We start from the raw sequence: 17854 nt of genomic DNA, 5'->3' as shown, positions 1-17854 counted from the left end.
TATAATTTCACGCGCATTTAGAAAATGTGAATACTGTATCTCTTAGCTTCCATTGAAGCAAGGAAACTTTCGATTTTTACGTTGCATCAACGATTGGTGACATTGAATCAGCGTAACAAAGGTGAATTCTTCGCTAAGAATCGATGGGAGTACCGGTACTTCTACACTAATCACGCGCAACTTAGTTCAAGTCTTACGTCACAATGTCTGGATTTGATCTCCGAGTAATATTGATAAGGTAAGGTTGGTTACAAAAATAGATTATGCGAGTAGGTTATTACAGCAAGATGCAGCAAAATTTGTTAAGTTTTGGTATCACAGTAAGAAAGATAAGGCTCAGGGAAAATTCACTTTGACTCGCTCACATGACACGCAAAAATACACCTAAAGAAAAGAGCCTAGAGAAACTTTGCACAGCAGAAAATAGTAACGTTAGTGTAGAAGTTTTCCTACTCGTGCCCAGAGCATTGTGACACAAGAAGCCACACGACCTCGTTCGGTGGAAGTTAATCATTTATGTGGCGTATTAAGCAGCTACACGGCGCCTTGACTCTTCAAGCGCACGTCGTTGGTCTGATGAAAGCCTTTCAGAGTGACTTCCCTGAAATTTTAAAACGCCTGCAAAACCGTAGCTATTAGTTCTCAAATGGCGAAAAGTTATCAAGATAAAGTGATTAAGCATGACGATCGACGCTCAAACTGGTGTGTCCGCGGTGAGACTTAATTTGTCTGCCGAGATAGCTGCTCAGACCGGACACGTTTGTCTGCCGTCAACAAAAACGAATTTCAAGGCCTGCGGCCTCCCCATCCCAGGCATTATCCCAAAAACACGCTGTGGTCCTTTTCGTATCAATAATTTCTGCTGCTTGCCACTGCTGCGTGCAGAGCTATACTGGTGAAGTCCATAAGCCTCGTTTACATTTTTTGTAATTGTAACAAATCTTTCATTTTGTAGCAAATGTACAAAAACGAATCGACGTCCGATCTAGGGCCTGGCCCGACCCATCCTACAACATTTTTAAAAACTATTTATCAATCGTTTGTCCATTTTTATAAGAAAATCTTTTAAATGTATTTCCGAAGCAATTGGGACAAAAATAGGTAATTCAGAAACGAAAGGGTTAGCAGCACAACTGCACAACTTTTCAACTAAACCCAACTTAATAAAAGACTTGTTGTATTTTTAGACAAAAAAGTCAAATAAAAGGCTATCGAGTAGCCAATGTTTCTTGACAACTTATGGAGCTCCCTGCGGTGGAGCAGCGGATAAGACGTTGGTTTTCCAATAAAACAAGCCTGGTTCGATACACGGGTTACGCTGGTTGTTGATAAACACTGCACTCTCCTCTACCCCGGATTTATAAAGGTTCCTCTAAGCTCAGAAGTTTTGAAGTGTGGTGCTACAGGAGGATGTTAAGTATCAGCTGGATGGAAAGAAAAACAAATGAATTTGTTACGCAACAAATAGACGATGACTGGAAGTCAGATTAATAATATTAGGCTAATCTCAGAAAATTAAGATATTTCGGACCCATAGGAAAAAGCAACTCATTGGAAAATTTAATGTTGGCTGGGATGGTGCAAGGCAACGAACAAAAGGACGACAAAATATGAAATATTTAAAAAAAAAAAAGGGGCGATTACTTTAAACCCGTATCAACGTAAAGTCAATCGGGGATCCGCGTAAAGCAGATACAAAAGCATCAAAAATTTAAGAAAAATGTGAACACTATAATATAAACGACGACCTTTTAGAGTACATAGTCATTTTTTTTAAAGTGAACTGCTGTAAATTTTACTGTACTATGCTGTTGATAAAAGTTGTACTGAAGAGGGTTCAATACCCGAAATCGCGCGATATGCAACATTGAATTTCAAATTGGAAAAATGCAACAGAAGAATTTCAAATTGGACTTTGTCTCACTTTTACGCATGTAGCCTACTCTAAAAGGTCGTCCTTTATATTACAGTGTTCACATTTTTCTTAAAAAATATGAAATACTTTGAAAATATCAAGCAAATTACGGGAATAAACAGTATGACAAAAACAAGAAACAAAAGCAAAAACAAAAAACAGAACAAAATGGAGGCAGTTCATGAAGGGAGTTCAGCTGATCAAACATGATTAATCTGTCGAAGAAAAAGAAGAAGCTCAGTAACTGATTATAGGACCACCTATACTCTACTAATGGGTTTACCTTGTTTCTTGAACGTGAACTCGTTTTGAAAGACTGTGGCCGGGAACAAAGTATTCCTGCATTTCAAACTGAAGGCAAGACCATAAATTGCAGATTCGTTGTAAAGGAATTGTATCGAGGTATTGTAAATACCGTTTTTATTTCTGAAAGAAAAAATAATAATTATTGACTGAACTTTTGGCAACAAAAGCACGGTTTTGGATCGCTTTAAAATATAACCAAGTTTATAGGCCTAAATAAAACTAAACTGAAACGAACTTGCACAGTAGCAACATATTTTTGGTTATTCATACAGATTGCAGGTAACCTAGGCCAGTGGTTCCCAACTCATGGGTCGCGACCCAAAGTTGGGTCGCCTGATAATTTTTTTGGGTCGCTTGTTTTTCAGGTATATTGTACCTTGGGCGAAAAAACTAACAATAAAAAGAATTAAAACGTGATGAGATCGTTCACAAAACTGGAAAATATAAACACAAGTCATGAAGCGTTTCATGTCGAGACATCGGAAAGCTTTGTAGCATGATCGTAGTGCAAGAAGTTTTAACAATTTTTGCTTTTATTATTGTTATTATTATTATTAAATGTAAACCCAACAAAAATTTCAGTCTCAAACATAAATTAACTTGACAAAGTTACGGGATATATATTGTAAAGTGCACTATATGTCACGAACGCTATGTCGGACAAACTGTGACAAAGTTTTCCACACGTTGGACCACGCATAGTCTGGTGTGGTAAAACGCATCAAAGACAAAGCCCCAAGTGCTGTATGGACTTATTGCTTTCTCCACAGAGAGGCCTTTGCTGCAAAAAAGCTGTCTCAAGAGCTGCACGAAGTGTTGAATGATGTGAAGTGTGTAAACTTCATCAAAGCAAGTCCACTATATCTGCATTTGTTTTCGTCTTTGTGGATTCTGATTATTTAATTATCAAGCATTGCTGTTGCACACAGAAGTGCGATAGTTGTCACAAGGTCGTGTCCTGAAGCGAGTTTGTAATTTGCGAGAGGAGATTGCTATCTTCCTGAGGCAACAGAACTGTGTGAGATTATCCGAGAAGTTTTTGCAAGAAGATTTCAAGGCAAAAGTTGCTTACCTTGCCGATATATTTGACTCTCTGAATTCTCTAAATTTATATATGCAGGCAACGGTTTTACGGTGATTGATCACGCCGCAAAAGTTTCTGCTTACCACAAAAAACTCATATTCTGGAAAAGTTATGTCACCAGAGATGAGTACGATATATTTCCTCAGCTAACGCAATATATCTGTGGCAATGAAGTTGATATTAAGCAAACGATAATTAGACACCTGGAACAGTTTGCCAAAAAGTTTGTGCACTACTACTATGGAGAATCTCTAACACTTAATAACCAAAATGATTGGATAATTCAATAATTGATCCATTTGTTGGAAAAGATCTGCCTCAACTTTCCATCCATGTTGCAGAACAGACATAACGACAGAAGTAGCAAACCGTATTTCTTTTGCGTCCTTCCAAGACAAATACCCCAAAGATTCTGCAAACATCCACTTTTGGGCTTTCATGTACAAAGTGTATCCCACAGTTTCACAATTAGGGATTCAAAAACAGATTCCATTTGCAACAAATTGGCTTTGTAAGATTGGATTTAGCGCCATGTGTGTATTGAAAACTGAACAGCGAAACCGGCTGGAAGTTAAAGCCGACATGCGGCTATGCCCAAGCAAAATAACGCCTCGACTTCAAAAACTCACTGACAGCAAGCCAGCACAGCTACCTCATTAGTGATTTGATAAACATATTATTTTCGGAAAAAGTTACTGCTTTTGTAGTGCTGTTTGTTTGCAACACAATCTTGTATGGCTTTTAAAATATTACGACAATTGGCTTGGGTCGTAAGATTTTACCGAACCGAATTTTTTTTTTAAATGGGTCGCCTTAAAAACGAGTTGGGAACCACTGACCTAGGCCTACCATACTTTCATCACCTAAAAAGAGGACATATATTTTGCCAGCGAGTAAAATACAAGTAGAATGTTACGTATGAAGATTTTTTTACATCCGTTTTGGTAATTATAGACGTATGCAGCAAAAGTTAGAGCAAAAAAACAGACAAGTTTGTTTGTTTCTCGAAAGCCAATTTGTTAGATTTGTGTGACAAAATGAAAATGTGACAATGGGACAAATCAGGCAATATATCTGTAGGTAGCCATGCCTTAACTTTTTTCAGAAAAAAAGGATCAGCTTAACGAAATCATAAAATTACTTGCACGAAATATAATTGAAGTTGTATATAGCTGTTAATGAGATGCTAAGGACAGACTCAACTAAAAGGCTGTTTCTTTCCTTAGGCTACCATTATGGCTGCATCATAGATTAGTCATTCTACATTTGCACTTACATAAGTTGTAAGTATCCATGCCACGATTTATTGAAATAGGCTGTGTGTCATGCATAGTGCACGTTGAATTATTTTTCGATTTGCTTCACTTGATAAATTAGCCAAACTATTAGCCTAAGTTGGTAATCAGCAACGTTTACAAGCGCTGAATCAATACAAAATGGATCTTGGGAAAATAATAATTTATTGTAAAAGTGTGAGAACCTTAAAATCAAAATATGTCAAAATCTTCTGCAAGTTTTTGCGTTTTTAAATGTTTCATTTCTTTGTGATTTACTTCATTTTTTAATTTTCTTATTTTTTTAAAATTTGTCCAGTTTTTCATTTTCATCAATTTATTGATTAGATCTTCTCAAATGAGGAAATTTCCTCACAAGTGGATTTGCAGTTCCACTCGTACTCATCGCTGACCATTATTTGGCTTTTAAGACAATCGGAAAGCAATGTAGTATGTTTCAATGAACGTCTAAGATTGTTTAGAACAGCAGATCAAATAGTACGTCAATGCTTTTTTAAAAGGTCTATAAATCAGAATGTTGCATTGGTACAGAAATGGTTGGAAATTGCAAAAAATTCACATAACAATGAAATCCTGTTGAAAATTTGAGCAAGAAAACTGATAATGTAAAAAAAAAAGACATTCAAGCATGTTTGGGTGTCCTCGGAGGACAATTTATTTTTCTTCAAAAAAGAGGACATATGGTAGCCCTAGGTAACCAAACTCCAGGTTTGTGTCAAAACGAGGAAATTCAACTAAATAGGGCCTATAGATACGTTTTTGATGCAAATGCTGTATGTTGACGCAAAATATAAGATAAAAGGAAATCAGTAGTTTCAACATTTAACTTTCTAGAGAAATAAAACAAAGTAACTTTAGCGGGTTTAACATGATGTATTACATACACAAATACATTGTGTATGCAATACATCATGTTAACTTAAGTTATTTTGTTTTATTTCTCTATGGTTCAACAAAGCAAACTCTCTACCAAAGCTTTAACTTTCTATATAGGAAAAGTAATTTACACCCCTGAACACCTGTCAGGTATACTCTACTAGGCTTACTAATTCGGCACAAAAACGAAAAAAAAATGTAACGTAGGCTATTAGTTTTGTGAGATGTCCGTATTAATAATAATTGATTGTGCAATAATGTCCGCCTAAGTCACAAAAAACGCGTGTGTGGTATAATACTTCGAATGGATAGCGCTGGAATTTTTTTTAGCCATGCCATCAGGTTAAAGTACAACACTAATGACATGGACTCCTTTGCTTCTCGCTAAATCTATGGGACAGTGTAACCAGAAAGTGAAAGCTATTGTTATTGCTTCTTAAATATACTGTACTCTATTTTTAGTTGTTTTTGGAGATCTCCATTCAGCGGCTACTAATGAATGGAGTAATTTACAGACAACAACACTTCAACAGTTGGAAACTTCACTCTGTCAAACTCAGCGACCGACCCTGCGTCATTGGTTCAAACCTTCCACAAGAATGCAAAACTGCTCAGATTAACTCTCAAACAAACTTTCTCAGTTCGAGAATAAAGATGCCTTCAATCAATCAAGCAATTAAACATCCTCAACTCATTACCCCGTATTACATTTCTTCACTTAATAAGAAGTATCTTACCTTGTGATAGATGAAGTTGTGTAGCTCACTCTTGGCTTGGAATATCCTGACTCACTTCTTTCTGTAAAGCTGAAAACAAAAACATGATGGGTGAGAAAGCTGTACAGGCTTCACAGCTAACAAAATCAAGCTGTGTCCACGTGGCAAAAAGTTTGTTCCACGCAGGGCCAGATTTACCAGTAGGCAGAGTAGGCAGTTGCCTAAGGCGGCAAATTATAGGGGGCGGCAAAATATACGAATATATTACATTGATAATAGCCTACTGTACGTGAATATAATAATTCACAAAAGATATATTCAGATATAGGCTATAGCAATTAATAAATATGTTATCACATCACACACATTTATAAACAGTGCGGCAAGTCATCGCCCCTAAAGTACTTCACGCTTGATTGGTTTTCAAAAATATGAGCTGCTTAGCACTTCTTTTAGTTATCTGTCTCGCTTAGTATGGAGGACTAGGCTTTGTCTGCGCAATTTTTATTAATCTTTGTTCGGTTTGTTTCACTGTTAGTAAATTTAAATGAGCCTAGAAAAAAATGTTTTTAGTCAATGTTAGGTTGATGGAAAAGTTGCAGGCTATTTTGTGTATACTTGCCTTGATGCTTAAAGTATGTAAACAAGCCAAAAAGTAAGACTAGTTTACGAAAGAACTTTAGTTTCGTGAAGTTTTATAAAAATGGCGGAATTGAAGACAAATGAGAACAAGTGCCTGTGTTTTTTTTGGGGGGGGCGGCACTTTTCTCCTGCCTAGGGCAGCACTTAGGCTAAATCCGGCTCTGGTTCCACGTGCAAGTGCTACTTCCAGAAAACGTGGTCTAATAATAATAACGTTATTATTTATTGTTGCTCGACAACTGTTAAGATCTTTTAACGATAGGGCTCATTTTTAGTTTTATATCAGATTTACGATGTCCTCACATTATTACTCGACTTATTCACGCTGCGTTATGCAAGAAAGAACACAATCGGTGCCATTTTTAAAGTTTTTTATTTGACCTGATTTGGAATCGATGTCAGATCTTTCAGCTTCAGAGCCGAAGGCAAAACCACTCGGCCACTGAGCTGGTCAGAACACGTGGTGTTCACTTTGCAAAACCTTTTTGTCATACCTTTGAGATTAGAATAGCGTAGTAATAACGTAGCGACGAAGTTAAACAAATGTTTATCACCTATGCAACAATCTGTCATTAAATAGGAGGCTATTAGAGGGCAACTTACAGATCTATTGTGTGAATGAGTTGACAGATTTACATCAAGTGATGGCGCTTTTAGTTTAATGCAGACAACAGACAGTCTTTTCTCCCAGATTCCAAATCTGACTTTACTGAAAGATTAACAGCGAAAAATCTCATGGACGTTCATTTAAAAAGTTGGGAGTTTTTTCGAGCAGACATATTATGGTGACAGGTTTTACAGTCGCTTTGCTTGTTAAAAGCCGCCAATACAATATTTTCAATAAAGTTATATTCAACCAGAAAATTTATTATTAACCTTTATAGGGTGTTTATCGCAAAACATTCCACAGGATTTCATTGCTTTTTCTCACAGCTTAATAAGAACCTTTGAGGAGTCATGCTGCGGAATTACATTATACCGCAAAAACCTTTGGTTTGAAAACGAGATAAGAAAACTAGCCAGACGCCCTACTTTAACCTCAACAAGAACCCAAGGTCGATGGCAAAAAAGCTGCAAATGTGCAGACATCACCTAAGATCGGCATGCATGCATGTATGAGAAGCACTACAGATGACTATTTACATTGATACATGCTTGTAGAATAAGCCTCCAACACCTGGTTGTTGGATAAACTATTCCTGGTTTCCTTTGCAATTTACGAAAAAAAATCATGAATGACTAGTATTTCAGGTGAAATGCACATGCAGCTTCCTTTTGCAGTAAAGTTAGAAGTTTAATTTTCAAGTGGACACATTTTTCCAAAGATATGCGTCTCGATTGTGGTATCATAATTTTTAGCTGAAATTTTGATACTGAACAAGACTTAATTTTTCCAAGAAAGAGACCAATGTCATCTGAAGATTCGACATCGCCCAAGAGCATGCGGATGTGTCTTTTGGAAGACATTAAAACGCATGCCTAAAGGTAGACACAAAGACTGGCTTCCTTGTCTTCCCGTCCACTTAATCTAAATTTTCAATCATCGGCTGTAAGCCTGGATACGACGAACAAAAAACTCACCTGAGCATCCGAACGCATCACTTAAAAATAAAAGGAAAAAATAAGTTATTCAAAACTCACCTGCCGTTGCTAAACCATGGAAAAACTATTTTCTCATTTGGTTTGTTACCTTCATTTTCGTAAAATGGCGTCACATGATAGCTGTAAAAAGTCATATCAAAGTGGATCTGAGTAAAATATTCTGTCTTTTTACTGTTTGTTCCTAAAGGAAGTATATTCTTAGTGGCTTCAATTAGAGCTTGTCGTTGATAGAATTTAATCACTCCCAGGCTTCTGTTGCAGTAAGTAACATTTAAATCCAAGTTACAACAATAACAGTAACAGTGAAACCGTGTCAAAGCTCATGGCGAACATGTTTTCACTAATCTAATCTAAATCGTTGTGATTGAATGGTTAGCTGATTAGTTGTTTAAACAACTTACTTTCCAATTGGAGTTTGTTTCCTGTTTATTATCATTACGTCTTCCATGGAGTACATATTTCTTCTAATTTCCCAATAAAAAGTAACAATGGAGCACTTTTCAGATTCCACCTGCAATAAGCAAGGCTGCTTGTAGTCCAAAGTGAAGGTCACTGGAATTGTATTTGTGTCCAAAACTTTTGATTTCAATGACAAATAGGCTAAATAAGAATTTTCAATATCGACTACCATGTATCTGGTTCTTCGCAATTTACGTCGATTGAATATAAAGTAGGCCTAAGGCACCAATGTTAAAAAATGTCTCGGTTGCAATACAGGTGAATGTTTACATAACAGACTTGGAGAGACTCACCTGACTGTGCACGTGACTGCAATTTAATGAGGGTTTAGTCGGATTTGAAGAAATCGCAAACTGAAAATTTGCTGCATGGAGAGTCTCTTTGGAAATTGTTATGTTTTCAATGCGGCAATATGAGTCTGTTGACACAAACCATTAAAACAATCATCTAGTGTAAGCTATAAGTATGAGTCATGTCTCAAATCTGTAAACGCACCGTTTTCATTTAACATTGTTAGTAAACTAAACTTGTGAAATTAAAGTGGACTTAAAAGTAAAGGAAAAAGAAATACGAGTGAGAGACGGTCCCTATAGATGGCGTATTAACTCTCTTCATTTGTTTAACCCTCTCAATTATAATGGGTGGTAGTTGTGATCCACAACATGTGACCTATATCAAGTAATTCGCATCAATAGTTACAAGTTACCTTGAGCAAGGCGAAGCGTTTCTGGTTCTGACAACCCCACTTCATTTTTAGCTTGCAATTGAAAGTCACAACCAGACAGTTGCGTTGCTTCAAATTTATTGCTCCTGTAGATAAAATCACAGCTGAAGCAACATTCAATCTGCAAGCAGCCCGCATCCTAATCACCATTGATAAAAACAAGACGCCTTACAAACGCATCAAAGGTTTCTGGTTCGATCCCCGTAAATGGCATAGGGTTGTGGTTTGAAGAAAAACTTCATGGCATCCCAAAACAGTATCGATTGAATCAATGACCGTGTTGTATTTTTCTGCTTCATATTTTGTTGCATCTACTAGACTGCTACAGCGCTACACGAGTAGCCAGCACAATGACGTCAACATGAAAGGGATGACATCGGATCGACCAGAATAGCTTGGTCAGTATATAGTACGTTTGGTTTTCTTTCTCTAACATATCAATGTCATGTAGAAAGTAACATTCTTCTTGACAGTCAGCACAAGGCAAGATAAGGTTTATTGGATCACGCTTCAGTGCATTCTGCTCCGTAATGCATTTTAACGGTTTGTTGCTTATTGAATAGGAGCCAAACGCAGCATTAAACATAAATAATCGAATACGATACAGGCAAGGCACACCGCGTATACGTATATCATAATATGTCACCACGTTGAAATTTTGTACTTTTTGTTGTGTGTGATTTAAAACTTTTGGTGGGTTCAAATAAGAAGTTTCGTGTAAGCCTACTTGCAAACCTGCATTGTTTTGCCAAACAAAAGCAAGAAGCGTGATTGCAAACTGACATGTGACGACTTACCCAGTGCAATTTATTGACCAGACAAATTCATCTATATGTTTGTTGTACGTGTACCGAAGATTGAGATTCTAGAAAGCAAAAAATGTGCATTTGACAAAAGCTTTTCAAGTTCACTTCAATTTTGAACTTGCAAGTGCTGTATTTTGGACTTGCAATTCTACAAGGCTGGAGAGTGATTGACTTCATATACATTCAAAAATAGTTGCATATGCTCCAGGCATAATGGATATATACTTTATTCCAGGATTAAGGCTTGTTGACAACTAAATCAGAAAAATCAACATTTAAAACTTGTACCTTTTCATATACTATCATCATCACAGTATGTGGAGTAGGAACATCGTATGCAGTTGATGGCCCTAAAACGGGAACTTGTTAAGGAAAAAGTTATCATCAAATTAGACTGGTGTAAATTTAGTTTGTGATTCTGCAATTACGCAATGCGTTATTAAATGCTGGTTCTTGTGACATATTTTTAGGCCTTAGTAAAAAGCAGTAGGCTAAACATGACAAGTTTCCAGTGTTCAGTCATTGCTTTGACTAACGTTTACAAAGGAATATAAGGGATTGAACGACCAGATACGGAATCGAAGCGGTTTCCCTTCGTTTAAACTCAAATCTCAAAACTGGTATACCATGTGTGTAACTGCCAACTGTTTGTATCTGTTCAAATGTATAGTAGTTTATTTTGAACAAACTTTGGATTTGTGTTCTCCGTTTGTGCGTGGTCTGTTGTAAGAGGTTGACGCAATTATGTGGCCCTAAGTTAAAGCGTTGCAAAAAGTCATAGCCAACTTGAATTTGTCACATAAGTTAGTGAAAATTAAAATGGTCATAAGTGGAATAGAAGCTCAGAAACATACGTAGATTTATAACTTTAAATGGACTTTATTTAATAGATTATTGATTTCTTGTAACAGATTATTAACTTAAAATTAACTTTAAATTCTAAGAGACTTCCTATCAGTTATTGGAAAACTGTATTCATCATCTAACCTCGATTATGCCACCACAAAATAGACATAATCAGCTTCCCTGGCTTTATAGGCTCGGTTTCATTCGGAGTGGAGTAACTGAAAGGACTCCAAAAGTTCTCTTTGCAGCTGTCTTTATGTCCATGGAATCTATACCTGGCACGAATGACTAGCGTTGCATTGGCGATGGCGTCAATCTTTTGGAACTGAATTAACAAAGTTATCAAGTTTAAAAAGGATTTTTTAATAAAATAAAAAATATCACAGACAACACCACTGCAATAACAAGTAGAAACTCCACTCTATCTCGGTGACTGACTTGCGTCAGTGGTTCAAAGCATCTACATTCTACAACCTCCAGGATTAAGCTATCAAAGACGCTTTCTCAGTCGAAGATAAACATTTCTATGATAAAGCAGTCAAACCAACTCTGATAAATTTTTCCATGTTGAAGATTTGCAATTACAGTTACTCAGTCTAATTTGCTATGGAATCCTTCCTACTATCGGTCACAGTTTTACTTAGTCTTTCCGTTGTTCACACGGATTAAGACTACTAATTGAGGCAGTCCGATGTAGACCGATCTGGATTGGCTGTACGCTGTATGTATGTATGTATGGTTAAAAATTCTACAAACCGTTATAAATTAAGACGACGTAAAATTGAAAGCTGCCAGCTTATCAAAAAGACAAGTTATATCAGCAAAATCGAACAGAAAGAAATCGCAAATGTTTCGGTTTAATCAGCCGATACCTGCCGAATAGTCCCGTCCACTCGGTGCTTTTCGCTTATCCAACACCCATTTGTATCTATTTTTGGAATATCAAGTTCAGGTTGCAATTCTTGTTTGCAGAATGGGGGATCCGTCTGGTAGACAACGATAAACTAGCGTAGACCAAAGTAAAATTTTGCAACAAAATTTAAATAGGCTATCTTCATTGCGTAGGCTACACCTCATATTCTCACGGTCGGCTACGTGGCCGAGTGGTGAGTGCATCTGTCCAAATCTAAGAACTTCGATTCAACGCTCTTTGAGGGCACGAGATTGAAAATTAGGATTAAATGAACGGAATGGAAAGGAAGCTAATCTTCATCCGTAGAGGATTTAAAAAAAAATTAGGGCACCAGAACTTCAACTAGGCTACCAAGTGCCAAAAAATTGTAAGTGAAAAAAATAAAGTAAGTCTTAAGACTCAAAAAATCGAAATGGTTGGCAAAGGTCATGGCGAGGGCTTGCCCAAAGAAATTTTTAGCAACTTTTACTTTGTTTAGTTGCTTTTTGTGTATTTTGTGCTGCCGTATTATGTCTTTTCGTCTCAGCATAACTAAATTCATCCAACAAAAATCTACTTTTCTGTAGAAACTAGAGTCACGAGTCACCAGGTTTGGTTTACAATTGAGGTTAAGTTTCAAATGCTTGTGTTACCATTGCTACAGAAGGATTCTGTAGATCTATAAATTGCTACAGAATCGTTCTTTTTTTGTGAAGTTTTTCGTAGTCTTTTGTATAGTAGGCCTATCGCATAGTTTTTCAGAGAAATTTCTTACATCCGTTTGCGGTGTCCCACTTTACTACCTATTATTAGGGATGGTAGAAGTAGGGGATTGCTCACTCAAAATGATGGTGGACAACTGGAGGGTCATAGTGTAATGACAAAATTTGGTACAACTGCAGCTTGATGTCTACCGCTATGTGTTGCATATCCAGATGCACCATATAGGACCTGGCTGCATGTGTACAAAGTGTGTATTGCCAAAATGAATGTATGGAAATATGTGATCATGTTTATTTAATACTATTCCAGTCATAATAATGCAGCGATGGATTTCACGCTACTGTGGTAACGGTAGTTAGCCTCACACTGCTTTAGTAAGGTTTTGCCGATGTTCTAGCACTCAAAATTTTACGCAAAATATAGCATTTCATTCGCTAAGAATGAATTTACGTAAAAGCAAAGAAAAATTTTTGCAGTTTCGCCAATTTTTGAATTTCGCAGTGACCCTCCAGCTGTCCATATCGTAAAAAAAAATCAATAAAGTGAGTCGTCCCGGTATTCCACTGTCCCTACCTACTATGTAGGCCTATACACATGGCACATGCCTTTCACAAAATTCTGCACCTTTTATATCTACTGCTGAAAAGACGTGATTCCTTTTCAGCTGACAAGATCAATGAAATATGATCACGCTAGCTAGAAAATTTTGACAACATCGAGAAAAAGTAGATGGTTTTTCTCCGTGGCCAATTTCCCCCTGGACCCCTTTCTGATTCCATACCTCGATAAAAAAAAAATGTACCGCATACTCCGTCTAACATACAAACCAAAAAACGTTGTGAGTAAACTTGTTACCTGTTGTCTTCTTTTATGTTTGTGTTCTTGAATATTTTTTCTGATAGTGTCCAATGCTTCATTTGTAAATAGATACTAAACAAATAGATAAACTAATGCCAAAAAGAAATTCATGCAATAGAATAGGTCTACTAAAGGTTAGAAGTCAGAGTGAAACACTGTTGCATCTATCACAGCGCTTTATTTTGCAAACACTAATTTGCTTTGGGGGCAGGGGATAGGCTACAGCGCGAGTTGCAACAACAATTGAGTTCAATTCAATGACTCAACTCCTGCGTAAAAACCAAACGTTGTGGCCAAACGTTAAATTTTTGAGATTCAAGTCTAATCGGAAGGAAGTTTAAGTCTGTAAGTTAAGAACTCTACAAATAAATTGGCCTACAAAGATTTATGCGTTTTAACTAAACTAAAGAATATTAAAAGTAGGCTCAGTTCAAGAAAATTAACACAAGAACTAAAAATGGAACACGGCTGTTCACCAGGCATTTACTTAAATAACATGATGTACGTTCTTCTGGTGCAAACTAAGCTGAGCTATCACAAGATGTATGAGGTGATAATCTGCTTTTATTGCGACGTTTCGTCAATCAGACACGACTGACTTCTTCAGGGGGCTAGATCAGGTATAGACGTCGAAATATAAGCAGACTATTACCTCATACATCTTGCCATCAGTGGCGTAACTACCCATTGGATCTTGTGGATAAATTCAGGAGCGGCACGTTACTATAGGGCGGTAAAGTGTGATAACGTTTTAAACAAACAAAGACAGTCACATTGATTTATTCTCCGAGAGACTCGGATTCAAAAACGACCTACACTGATCTAAGTGAAGTCAAAAAAGTACACAAGTTATGACTCTAAACTAATTTACAACTTTTTAGATGGTGACTTACTATGTGGTATTTGTTACGTTACTGATATAATGATAATCATACTGTTGAAGTCATAATAGAATGTCGGTTGTAACTTGTAAGCTTTAGCATTGTACAGTCAATTTATCTTTGGTAGTTAAGTTTAGATTAGTTTTCAGTTTGTTTCACTTTCGCGAGGAACGGACCGTGAGGTCATCGAGTCAATTGTCAGTTGTCACTTTTATCATCTGTCTGTGGTAGACAAACGGGAGTCCTCCATCTTCATGTGTGAAGATGGGTTAGGTTTGTGAAATGTTTAAAGTTTTAGGTCGGAAATACCTTCGCTTAACTCAGCAAGTAGTAGATCACTTCTCTTAACTCAGTAAATTTGAAATTATAGTTATTGTTTTTTAACTATTGTGCTGCAAATTCCAGAACAAAGTTTAAGTTGCAAATTTTTTAAGTTAATTTTTGCATATGAAGGGAGTAAAAGAAAGTGGAGCTTTATTGAGAAAGAAAGCTAGAGAAGAGGAACTAACAAAAAATAGCCTACTGTTCATTGAAAGTGATTTAGTCGAGACATCATCTTTGGATCGTATAACTTCTGAATTTGCTTCAATGAAAGCTAGACATATTGAATTTTAAACTTTCAATAAAATTAAACAAACACTACTTTAATTCTTCTGCTGTGTGGAATTTTAATCAGCTTTTACGACGGTGTTAAGGGGCGGCATTTTGTGCAAAAATCCAAGGGCGGTATATTGCGTTGCTACGCCACTGCTTGTGATAGTTCAGTTTAGTTTGCATCAAAAGAATGTATATTATGTCATTTAACAAGAACTCAAATACGCGAAATTCTATCACAAATAAATAAAAAAATCGTGACGCTATGTCAAAATAATTTGGAGTTTTAGATTAGAATACTAGATCAATTTCATTGAAAGATGTCAGTAGTTTAGATTGTTTGTATTAACCTCAATATCCAAGTCCAAAGCTTTTAGTTCGGACATCTTGGAATCCGTCACGTGGTCCAAACGAAATTTCGTTGTTAAATTGACTTGTTGTTTTCCTCGAGAATAAGTCGATTCCGTAGACATTTGTTCAAGCGGGCCGTTCGGAAAAACTAAAGAATATGACAAAGCGGAACTCTGTCTGCTTTGTTCGTATTTTTGATTTTATTATACTCGCACAAGAAAGTAGGCTAACATTAAAAAACATGTACAATATTGTGGTGACCAAAAGAAAAGCCTTTTGTTATTTTTAAAAACACATTTTGTAATTTGATTAAAAAGTCGACAAAACCAATATCGCATCCAGGGGGTGTGTATAGCCTGCATTGAATCCAAACTTCGTTATCTTTTTCAAATTGCCTTATAAAAATTTGGAAATTATTCATAAAATAGAAAAAAAATGCTACTGACACTGACTCACATTCGATAAACTTGTTCAATTTGGCTCCTTGAACAATTTTTCTTGATTAAACGCTATACGATACAAAAAAAAAAAAACTTAGGCCTACTACAAGCATGTCTGACAAAACGACAAGTTACTTCTAACAATTGGGCCCGCTTGCTTACACTCTGCAATCTGCATGAAAAATCTTTTCATCCGTTAGGTGCTTATGCAATATGCAGCCCGTTGCACAAACTTTAGTTGCTTAATGGTTAGACCACTTTTGTATATTTACCTGGCGGGAAACAATTAATTGAAGATTTGTTCATGCTAAATTCGTTCTGCGCAACAATTGTAATTTCCATGTTGTTCTTGAACAATATTTCTCCAATCGTTCCTTCACGCGCTGTAATGCTGGTAAGGTTTGTTGTGCAGCAAGTTTCGCTAGTGTTGGAGCATCCGGTTCCTGACATTGTACGAGTTGTTCTAGTAAGAAAAGGTATTTGAATTGTTATTGATGCTATGTTGTCAAGTTAAACTGCAGCTTCTTTTTTCTGCATATTTTTGTTATAACCAAACAAAACAAACTTTGCATCAAGCATTATAGCGTAGGCTATGTTCTTCTAACAACATGATTCTGAGTTTACTTACGAATTAATTATCATTGTATAGTAAATTTTTGATGATTCTAAGGTCTTTTTTGATGATATAGGCATGTCCCAGCTGCATTGCATTGTTTCATAAGCTTTATTGGTGCACGATATACTTTGGGGTGCCGCAGGTGGTTCTGAAATTATTGACAACACTGTTTTAGAACTGTTTCTTTGCTATTACAAATCAAAATTAACATTTATTTTATAACGTGATCGAAACATTATTGCTTTACGGAAAGCTAATTTAATAAATACAAATAATATCTTTTTCTCCACTTCCATAGAAAATAGCTTAGAATTGATGCACATGATGACTCTTTATCAACATAAGTGGATGAAACAAAGCATTCACCCCCAATGCCAACAATAGCGACGACACGGTCACGATCTTGGGAAAAGCATCGGCTGCGGAAAACCAACGTTCCTGGAAATTTAAATGTTCCTTGAAACTTGTACTGAAAAATAAAGGCTTTTTGTTGTGAAACGCATCATTATTATAAAAGTATAGTTGGTAATTTGTTCCTTTCGAAATTTCAATAAGATTGAAAGTTTGACGTTGAACAAATGTCTTATTCAGAAAAGTTTTTTTGGATTTGATACACATTCAGTTTACGTAGCTTAGCTTTGCATTCGTCCAATAGCTTATATTACTTACTTCAATCCAACTTTCGTTGCTTGCACTCCGGCAGAAGAATGATGTAATTCTTTTATTTTCAACTTCAAATTTACCTTCGATCTAAAATGTAGCATGTATAATATATTTGAATCAAGCCTTTCCGAGAAGTCAATGTATGCCTTTCGTCAGCATTTGTGTGATTGGATAAAAAATTGAGTCTAAAGTAGGCCTAATTTTACTTCAATTAAAAGTCAACAAGCAAAACAAGTTTTTAACTTGCCAATATCTACTTTCAAGATGGGTTTGGCCTACGATACGCAATTGTTAAATAAATTTAGCAATATAACCGCTTTCGTTCGCTATCGATTTTTGTTATTGCACAATTAGTCTAAGTTTTTATTGAACAATTACTGAAACACAGTAGGCTATCTACTTCTGTTATAAAATCTTACAACACGACATGGTATAACTTTTACCAAAACCAACTACTTTAATGAAAGTAAAATAACAAAAACACATCTGGCAAAAACTTGTGCTAGACCTGAATAAAACTGTTGGGCGTTGTCAAGTGAAAGCAGGCTATGCAGTGGCGTAGCCA

General features: G+C 36.3%; 1 protein-coding gene across 1 annotated transcript in view; it reads right to left on the bottom strand.

Moving 5' to 3' along the window:
• Positions 1-17854, bottom strand: part of LOC145777247 (uncharacterized) — a 31102-nt gene that overhangs the window by 7514 nt on the left and 5734 nt on the right. Inside the window, exons 5-20 of the mRNA XM_082588579.1 lie at positions 17296-17376; positions 16993-17095; positions 16639-16774; positions 16283-16473; positions 15570-15718; positions 13742-13816; positions 12144-12257; positions 11413-11596; positions 10714-10775; positions 10417-10484; positions 9602-9705; positions 9189-9313; positions 8838-8947; positions 8476-8556; positions 6214-6282; positions 2199-2341 (exon numbers count right to left, since the gene is read on the bottom strand). Of these exons, the coding sequence (XP_082444705.1) occupies positions 2199-2341; positions 6214-6282; positions 8476-8556; positions 8838-8947; positions 9189-9313; positions 9602-9705; positions 10417-10484; positions 10714-10775; positions 11413-11596; positions 12144-12257; positions 13742-13816; positions 15570-15718; positions 16283-16473; positions 16639-16774; positions 16993-17095; positions 17296-17376 (1795 nt within the window). The remainder of the gene's footprint in view (positions 1-2198; positions 2342-6213; positions 6283-8475; positions 8557-8837; positions 8948-9188; positions 9314-9601; positions 9706-10416; positions 10485-10713; positions 10776-11412; positions 11597-12143; positions 12258-13741; positions 13817-15569; positions 15719-16282; positions 16474-16638; positions 16775-16992; positions 17096-17295; positions 17377-17854) is intronic.

This window comes from Aplidium turbinatum, chromosome 9 (genome assembly GCF_918807975.1).
Source record: "Aplidium turbinatum chromosome 9, kaAplTurb1.1, whole genome shotgun sequence".
Classification (NCBI taxonomy): Eukaryota; Metazoa; Chordata; class Ascidiacea; order Aplousobranchia; family Polyclinidae; genus Aplidium; species Aplidium turbinatum.
Note: the sequence above shows the minus strand (reverse complement) of the source record. Positions and strands in the feature narration are given on the sequence as shown.